This window comes from Arachis hypogaea, chromosome 2 (genome assembly GCF_003086295.3).
Source record: "Arachis hypogaea cultivar Tifrunner chromosome 2, arahy.Tifrunner.gnm2.J5K5, whole genome shotgun sequence".
NCBI lineage: Eukaryota > Viridiplantae > Streptophyta > Magnoliopsida > Fabales > Fabaceae > Arachis > Arachis hypogaea.
In genome coordinates this window covers 64,155,298-64,164,806 of record NC_092037.1, presented here as the reverse complement: position 1 = coordinate 64,164,806, position 9,509 = coordinate 64,155,298, and the positions used below count along the sequence as shown (strand labels likewise).

General features: G+C 34.5%; 1 protein-coding gene across 3 annotated transcripts; it reads left to right on the top strand.

Moving 5' to 3' along the window:
- Nucleotides 1-337: 337 nt before the first annotated feature.
- Nucleotides 338-8,690, top strand: LOC112745891 (serine/threonine-protein kinase Nek6). 3 transcript variants are annotated; one of them, XM_025794903.3, is made up of 14 exons: nucleotides 338-476; nucleotides 719-838; nucleotides 1,270-1,339; nucleotides 2,823-2,888; nucleotides 3,034-3,080; nucleotides 5,398-5,443; nucleotides 5,736-5,816; nucleotides 5,893-5,935; nucleotides 6,024-6,073; nucleotides 6,471-6,552; nucleotides 6,632-6,681; nucleotides 6,784-6,857; nucleotides 7,061-7,112; nucleotides 7,195-8,690. In XM_025794903.3, the coding sequence occupies exons 2-14, from the start codon at nucleotides 738-740 to the stop codon at nucleotides 8,314-8,316; spliced, it is 1,884 nt and encodes a 627-aa protein (XP_025650688.1). In that variant the 5' UTR covers nucleotides 338-476; nucleotides 719-737; the 3' UTR covers nucleotides 8,317-8,690. The 3 variants fall into 3 exon arrangements, with proteins under 3 accessions (XP_025650688.1, XP_072074375.1, XP_072074377.1); XM_072218274.1 differs by lacking the exon at nucleotides 338-476 and having other exon boundaries at nucleotides 477-838; XM_072218276.1 differs by lacking the exon at nucleotides 338-476 and having other exon boundaries at nucleotides 717-838; nucleotides 1,270-1,848.
- The last annotated feature ends 819 nt before the right edge of the window (nucleotides 8,691-9,509 follow it).

The window sequence follows — 9,509 nt, the reverse complement described above, 5'->3', positions numbered from 1 at the left end:
TACCAGGTGGTTATTATCGTTCTTAAATTTAGAGTATATCTACACATATTAAAAATAGAATAAATCATATTAATAACAAATTATATATTAATCAACCCTATAAAATATATAGTAAACTATAAAATACAAATTAAAAATTAATTATTATTAAAATATATATTAAATTTATTATTAGTAGAAAAATTAAAAATTTTTTAATAAATATATTAAAAATTTTAAATTTTAAATTTTAAATTTTTTATATATAAAATTTTGTAATTAATAATCTTCTCAGTTAACAGTTATCATTTCCTAAATTAGTCATAGTATAATAATAATAAAACTGACAAACATGTCTGACCTACATGGCATTTCTTTTGGCATTTACTTGACTTTCTTGTCTTTCTCCATCTCTTTCCTTTTCGCTAAGTCATCAAATCATACCCAATTTTCTTGGTTCTCCTATTTTCCATTTTTTTGTTCAGCATTCTGAGAAGGTAGTTTAAGTTTACTCTCTTAATTAATAATCAATAATTGTGGAATGTTGTTTTACTAATTTCTTATGTGATATTTGTTAGCACCTCTTCATGGTTGCTGAAATCCATTAGTTTTTGTGTTTAGTTAAATGCTCTTCTAGCTATAAGAGGTTTTGTTACTAGAAATTGTCAATCTCAAAAAAAGAACCTTGTACATAAATCAGGAGCTTCTTCAGTGCTTTCATTCTGTTTGTGTGTTCTAGATTCTTCTAAAGTTTTCCAATGGAGAGTGACAAGATGGAAGATTATGAAGTGATACAGCAGCTTGGAAGAGGAACATTGGGTGCCACTTTTCTTGTTCTCCATAAAACTCAGAAACAACGGTAATAATATGCTCCTTTTTCTGTTCTTTTGTTTTTTTTTTTTTTTTGGGTGTAACTGCTATATCAGGCTCCATGAAGGGTTCAAGATCCATTGTTTTTCAATGTTTCTGTAATTTTAGTGTTTAGTTGTGAGAATTAGAAGCAATGTGAGGTCTCTAACTCTCTATAGCAGTTAGCATTTAATTTGAATGATTGCATTTTAAAATTTATTCTTAGTACACAAATTGAAAACCCTACTATTAAAAAGGCAACATTCTTTCCCCCCTTTTTAATAGAATTTTGTGTTTAATTGTTGGCACTTGAACTGGAAACCCAGTTAATTCAATAACTGTTAACTTTCCATACTTTGCTATTTTATGAAAGTTTTTGGAGATGGAAACTTGTCATGTTCTTTAACTGTTGCTATACATTGATGATTTAATTCCTGGTAGGTGTGTGCTCAAGAAGATTCGGTTCTCTAAGCAAACAGATAAGTCACAGCTATCATCAGCACCCCAAGAGGTTGGTTGGTGTAACAACCCCCTTTATGCACTTGATGGGTATCTTAATTGTCATCATTATGGTCTTATTAGTATTATTATTCTCTTTCTACATTCTATCCTAATTGATTTTACAGGCTATTATTCTTTTGCGTGAAATTGAATATTGTTTTTCAATATATATATATGGGTCCGTTTGTTTCTGTTCTTAGTTTTGTGTAGAAGCTGAAATGAGTAATTTCTATGGACAGCGGGTTTTTTAGTTTAAAACCAAAAATTTTTTTTTTTTTCAAAGAGAAAAAGTTGAACAAACTGCACCGTAAGTACTTAAATAGTAACAATTAATCGATGCTTACTATTGTTTGATTAGCATGAATTGGCCAAACTAACTAGTTTCTACCGCTCAATAATTTTATTGTCTTCCATTATGACCTGTGATTGCATTGTAGTTAGCTATGTATGTCCCTGTGATAGGTAAACCATCTGAATGCGGTCAAGAGTAGAAGAAATTATTTCCTCTGCACAGACACGGTAAAAAATGATGGCTACCAGTGAAACCAAATTTAATTTGATGAAAATCTTCTAAGTTTTATGCTAAACATCATTATTTTTTTAGTTATTCATCAAATGTCCAGAGTGGACAAGGTAATTAAATTTTACAGTTCATGTAAATTAGAGTTTAGGTAAACTTGAATTGTAAAACTTAACTTGTAAACTAGTAAGATACACTGCCCTATGGCTGATTCTTTGCGGAATTCTTTGTTCGGCGTTTTTGGAGAATCTTGGCTGTGCCCCCATCATTTGATCAGTTTCTTTTGTATGAGGTTTGAAGGTTTTAGGAGAAAGAACAAGGCAAAATCTTTGTTGCAATGTGCAATATATGCCACTATATGGAGTATTTGGCTAGAATGCAATATATGCACATTTAGTGATAGATTCTCTGTTGAAAAATTATTATTTGGGATAGAATTAGGCGTCTAGCATCTATACGGTCTAAAGCATATGTTTTTTTCAAAGACTTTCCCTCTCATACATGATTAGATATTGGAAAGCTACACATCATTGAAGTGAGTGGTTTTTTGTATTTCTTTTGGTCTTGTAGGATATCTTTTCCTCCACTCCTTTGTATTGTTTCTTATATCTTAATGATATGTAAGAGCTTACTTGAAAAATGGTAAACCTGATTTGAGGAGTTAGATCTCTAAATTCTTAGAGTTAACTTGAGAGTTTAATAACTTTGAGAGTGGAGGCAATTTGTTCTGTGGGACTGATTATTTATTTTTAATGCTTTCAAAATGTTGTGAGCACTATGTGATATACTGTGGGATTTATATTTTGACCCAAGTACCATCTGGAACTAGGTTTCTACAAATATAAGATAAGATGATATTCTTAAGACTGGTTTAATTGGCATCAATGCCAAGAGGTTTACAGAAGCTGGAATTGAATGTAGTTTCCTACCTGCTTATAGAAGAATGACAATGTTGTCTCACTTTCTGTTACAGATGAACCTGATTGCAAAACTAAGTAGCCCTTATATTGTGGAGTGCAAAGATGCTTGGGTAAAAAAGGTATAGAAATGATCTATTTTATTTTTATTCTTATATGTCATTTGTGCATTTATATAAAGGTGAAATGTCAAAGTTGAAGTTCTATGGATGTATCGACTTGTTTCAATGTTTATCTATATTTAAGATATTATTTCATGTTGTGTAGGGGGACTATGTATACATTATATCTGCTTATTGTGAAGGAGGTGACATGTAAGTATAGTAATTTTTGTTACACTAATGGTTTCTAGCATAAATTAAGATGTAAGCATATTGTTTCAGTAATACATGTTTCCATAGAATGATATCTGAAAAGGAAATTTTATTTTATTTTATTTTAATTTTAAAAAATGAATGTTTCATTGGCTTTGTACTTGTAAACTATTTACCTGAAAGCTTAAGCAATTGGGTAGAAGGTCCAGAATGGTCTTCTTATATTGAGACATTTTTTCAAGTGAAATCCTGTTGAATGTAAATGTGTATAGAATACAAACTTTTATACTGGACTAAATGTTATATAGCATTGTACCTTTGGAATGGTGGTGTTATTCTGAACTTTAATTATTAAATGGGTAAATTATATTTTTTGTTCTTGAAGTTTGGCAAAAGTTTCAAAAGTACCCCCAAGTTTTATTTTGTTTCAATTTTGTCCCAAAAGTTTTCGATTTGCATCAACTATACCCTGGCCGCTAATTTTTCGAAAAATTTGGGACCAATTCAACAACAATTTCATAAGAACAACCTTCAACACAAGCAAATCAAGCATAATTTTCATGCATTTTTGTTGGATTGGTCTTAAATTTTTTGAAAATTTAGCTATCGGGGGTATATTCGATGCAAATCGAAAACTTTTGAGATAAAATTGAAACAAATAAAACTTAGGGGTATTTTTAAAACTTTTGCTAAACTTCAAGGACAAAAAATATACTTTACCCTTATTAAATTGAAGGTGACAAGTATTCAACTTTAAACATGACCAATATAATTTGAATTAAATGTTAAATAAATTATCTATCTATATATCAATTTATCTAAGAGGACTGACATGAAAGTGCTCTGTAATCATGGTCATCAAATTATCTATCTATATATCAAATTTTTTTATTTGATGTAACTTTTCGTAATGTACTGGTAATAACCGGGCTTATCGATGAATATGTTGGGATACCATCACCTAGGCACAGATCAAGACATCTAAACATACTGAAAGTTAAGAACAAAACACAAATGAACGAACCAAGCACCAGACCACGCCCATACCCACACCAACCCAATTCGTATAAACTGTGTATTTGATACTAGATTCTTATTGCACTACAAGGAGCTAGCTTGTTCTAACTGGAAAAATTAACAGGAGTAAGAATACTGAATTTTGGGTATAGATTAGAAACCAAATAACCAGTATAGTGAAGATGTTTTGAATTATTTTGCAAAAGTTGGCTGGTTCAAACCGTGTCAAAGTTGACCAGTTTAACATGGGTTTCCTGGCTTTTAAAATACATTTTTTAAGGGTTAACTTGACAAGTCGGGAATAAATTGGGTTTGAAATAATCTCTTTGGTGGAAAAAGCTTTTAGATCCCTGAGTTCTAAATTGGACTCGGAATAACTGGTTCCTGGTTTTCTAGTCTGACTGGGAACAATTTGGTTATGAAAAGATGGCAAAATTGATTACCAATATCTGTGTTGTCACATCTTTTCTGCTGATAGTATTGTTATTTGTCCAATGCTCTGCTTATTCTCCTCTAGAACACAGCGAATCATCCACATTCCCAAGCCCATCATGTTTAATACTTCCTCTTCATGTATTCTTGGGATGGTGTATCATGTAGTGTACTATAGAAATAAGGCAAAAGGTTCTGCAAATATGAAAGCACTTGGGTCACTTGGTTATGAGTTAGTCCAAGCGGTTGGAGGCTCTGAACAATTTTAACCATTGGTTTGCTAGATTGGTCTCCCCACTAGGAAATAGCTTGACCATTTGCAAAGTATGATGCTCCTTTCATCTGCATTTTGGTCACCAGAGCTGTACACTGCAAATTGTCATCTGATTGGCTGCATTTATATTTTTGTCGACTTCCCAATTTCATCTTGGTTAATTATATGTAGCCTTCTCTGCTTCTTCATGCCTCCTTCAGATGTGTCTTCCTGCCACTTCCGTAAGTGAATCGTTAGAGGTTATTTCCTGCCACTTCTTCATGCCTCCTTCTAGACGTGTTTATTGCTTATTCTATGATATTGATAGAAATGTTTGTCATTAATGCATAGCGGAGAACCTTGAACAATCCTTGTCAATTGATGTTTATTTTTTCCCCCCAAAATAAACCAAATAACCTTTCTGCTTAGAACCTTGATTGGAAGACACAACAGCAGCAACAAGCAACAAAGCTTGATCAACAAATTATAATAATCTTTTCATAGCATAATAATGTTCGAGGAGTTCTCAACTCTCAGGTCTTGTAATTGCATATATGTAATCATTTATGCACTAAGGAGTCCTAATTATGGAACACATTCATTCTTGTTGAGCAGGGCTCAGTATATAAAGAAAGCTCGAGGATCATTCTTCCCTGAGGAGGTAATTAATCCGTAGGGTATTTTGATGGAGAAGGGAAGGAAAGGTTGATAAAATCTCTCTTTCTGGGGGACCTTCTAAAATGAGAGGGATGAAATAATCAGTTATCATTTAACCCTAAGAAAAATGTTCCTTATCAACTTTATGGATACTTTCTAGTTACTTGTTTGGTTTTAGTCTATGCCCTCTCATATTTTTTCCTTCCATTTCCTATATTTTCTCATTGAATTCCTTATCTCCTTCCTCTCTTTATGTTTGTGTGCCACCCATGATTTGCTGCCTTTTTATCTTCTAGAGAGTTTGCAAATGGATGACTCAGTTGTTGCTAGCTGTGGACTACCTGCACTCCAATCGAGTACTCCACAGAGATCTTAAGGTATTACCTATTTCCTTGTTCTGGAAGAGAAATCCTTACATGATGTTTATATTGATACAACTTAATTTAATTTCAGTGTTCCAACATACTCCTCACGAGAGACAATAACATTCAGCTAGGTATGAAGGGTTTATGCTTTGAAACCTTGTCACTTTTAGTTTCCTCCATATTCTGTTTCATGTTGCCTGAAGAATATGGATGATGCAGGTGACTTTGGTCTTGCAAAGCTACTTAATAAAGAAGACCTTCCTTCCCCGGTATTGCATATTAATATCTCATTGTTTTTCTCTGCTGCCTTCTTTGATATACTTGTTTGTAGTTGTTTCCCTTGTAGTGGACTATCAGGCCCTATGATACACAAATACTTCATTTTCAGTCACATATGTGTATCATATGCTGCATAAATATTACTACCTGAAGTTCTTAAATTTGTGACAACTTTTTCATAAAAATTGTTGTATTTACATGTTTAGAACTCATTTGTATTCGCGCAACATAGGCCATGCCAAGAAATTGATGTTTTTCAATGTAAAATGGACAGCTCTTTTCCTCTTTCTCAATATTCAATTATTCATAACACTAATGATTAGATACCTATTACCTAACTAGCTACACATTGATGTTTACTTATTGTTTGCACCATTATATCTTTAGGTTATTGGAACTCCAAACTACATGTGTCCTGAGCTTCTAGATAATATACCTTACGGTTATAAATCCGATATATGGGCCCTTGGTAAGAGTTACGGATGCCTGATTCTAACAGTCGTATGATACTGACGTTGTCTAAGAATGACATCTCTTTGTATGTAAAGGTTGCTGCATGTTTGAAATCGTCGCACATCAACCAGCACTTCGTGCTCCGGTAACAACAAACTTTAAGCATCTGCAAGCATTTGGTGTTATTATTACAATGAAGTCTTCCATGGATTATTGAGCAAAATAATTTGACGAATGAATGAAACAGGACAGGGCAGGACTAATCAATAAGATAAATAGATCCTCGATTTCTCCATTTCCAATTGTTTACACTCCCACACTGTAAGTAGCTTCCTCAAAACTACTAGTAGTGACTCTATTGTTGCTTTTAATCAATGATAAAAATATTTTCCTTAAAAAGTGAACATAACCAATTAACTATATTTTAATTCAATGAAAGGTTGCCATTATTTTCCCACTGTTTCTTCATTAGATATATATATTGAAATGCTGTAACTTGAATTGAGGTGACCTATGTTCAACAGGAAACAACTGATTAAAAGCATGCTGAGGAGAAATCCAGAACATAGACCTACAGTTGAGTCCAACCTAGCCTTTGTTGAGTCTTTTGAATTAATATGGAACTGTTGATTCTTAAGCTGCTTTTCTTTGTAAACAGGCAGCCGAGTTATTAAGGCATCCTCATTTACTACCTTATGTTCTTCGCTGTCGCAATGCATCGCCTGTTTTTCTTCCGGTACATCTCATAAATAGTAGCCCAAAGGATAAAACAAAGCAATCTCCCAAAAAATCTAGTGGTGGCAGAGATCATAGAGAAAAACAAGAAGGATTTGCAAATCATATGGAGCAAGTTCGTCTTACGGAGGTACATGTAACTAATCATCATAATGATGGCAAACTAAGAGTCTCGACAAGTGCCGAAGACTTCCTTGAAACCAAGATGGTTGATCCTACCAGCTACACGATGGAAACTGCAGCCAGTGTTAGTGGCTCGAAAGATGGGTCAATTACTTCTGATTCAACCATTTGCAGTGTGTGCAAGGAAGCAGACTTTAAAGGTAGACTTGCAAAGGAAGCAACAGAAAGTGAGATCACATCAAAGAGTACACTAGATTCTGTGAATGTGGAACAAGGATTTGCTGCTGAAAATTTTCTCCAGTCAGATTCAGTTAATGTAACTACAGCAGCCACAAAAATCGAAGACACTCTTCCCAAACCCATGGACTCCTGTAAATCAATAATGTCTAGTCAAGACAGTACTGTCGGCAATGATAAAGATGACTTTGTCAACGAAGAAAGATCATCCCCAGTTTTGCAGCCGGTCAGGCTCGAGAAAGACACCGAATCTGATAGCAGCTTAAAGAAAAGTGAAAACCATGATGTATTTACTGAAGTCTCACATTTGGACTGCTTGTCATCTGCAAGTAACGATACACTTCCCGGCAAGGATGAAGGCGTTGCAACCACAGCTGCGCATAAAGAAGGCAGTAATGCCGCAGTAGTTGTTGATAAAGCGACAAATGGCATTTCTTTAAGCAGACCTACTTCAAAAGGTGGGGACGGAACAACAAAGAGTGTGTTGATTAATAGATCCCAGAACAGAGCTGATGCTCTGGAAGCTTTGCTTGAGTTATGTGCTCAGCTGCTTAAACAAGGGAAACTTGATGAACTGGCTGCTGTGTTAAGACCATTTGGAGAAGACACTGTCTCATCAAGAGAAACAGCAATATGGCTGACAAAGAGTCTTCTTTCATCACAGAAATTTAATTCAGAAACCTAATATGGGAGGTAGTTCTCATTAATTACCTTCTTTCATTTCAAAATAATTCTACGTTTGGACAAAGCAGTAGATTAAGAACTCAGTACATCTGAATAGAATATCGGAGATATTGGTGTTTTAATGTGATATGTTGTCCAAATTAATTATAATTGTTTTGAATTGAAGGGAATACATTATTGTAAGAAATGTGTATTGATTGGTACACGAGCTTGCTTCTAAGAGACAGTGGTTTGCTTGAAGATTGGAGATTTGAAAAATAACATCCCACAAATTTCTTTTTTTGTGTGTTTGGGACTTTGGGTTATTGTAAATGGATTGGATTATATTTGAAAAGCTTGAATGTTCATTGGGGTTTTGTTTTTTGTGAGCTATAACTATTGATTGCATGGACATAAACCCGGATGTTTTCTTTTTGACTTATTTTTTTTCTTATAGACATATTGTAGATATGTAGTTTTGGATTCCGGCCCCATTTTAATACAAAAAAGAGTAAAAGACAAATAAGTCCCTAACCTTTTAAGACGACATTTTCGTCCCTCAAGATTGGAAAATACATTTTGATCACTCACGTTTTAAAACGGCCGACAATTATACCCTTCCGTCCATTTTGGGCAAAAACGGCAACGGAATGATGTGTCCGTTACACTTGTTGAAGTGGATTGGGACAAATTATTAGTGAACAAATTCGTCTCTTAAGGCCAAAACGACGCCGTTCTTCTGATGAATTCAATATTTCGACACTCTTCTTCTCCGCCGCGTTCAACTATCGCCATTATCACCCTTTTTAAGGCCTGCAAGACCATTCATCACCTCTACCAAGTCCACGCCTACATCATCCAACGAGGTTTAGAGCAAGATTACCTCATCATCTCCCGCTTCATTTTCCTTTCCGCCTCCTTTGCCGCCACTACTTCATATTACACCTCCGTCTTCGACCGCGTCCTTGGCCCTTCCCCTTTTCTCTAGAACTCCCTCATTGGAGCCCACACCAAAGGAAGTTACTTTTTCGACGCCCTCTCTGCTTTTATTTACATGAAGGCACATGGGTCTTCTCCCGATAGGTACACTTACTCTTCTGTAATTAAGGCCTGTTCAAGCATGTGCAGATCATGGGAAGGAAAATTGCTCCATGGCTCGGCGTTGAGGTGTGGAGGTTGAAGGTGATATGTGTATTGGAACCTGTTTGGTTGATA

Excerpts from the sequence above, each read along its gene's own strand:
- LOC112745891 (XM_025794903.3), top strand. The coding sequence starts at position 738 with ATGGAGAGTGACAAGATGGAAGATTATGAAGTGATACAGCAGCTTGGA. Across the intron at positions 5,817-5,892 it reads TACTCCACAGAGATCTTAAG|TGTTCCAACATACTCCTCAC; the intron begins GTATTACCTATT and ends ATTTAATTTCAG. Across the intron at positions 6,682-6,783 it reads AACCAGCACTTCGTGCTCCG|GACAGGGCAGGACTAATCAA; the intron begins GTAACAACAAAC and ends TGAATGAAACAG.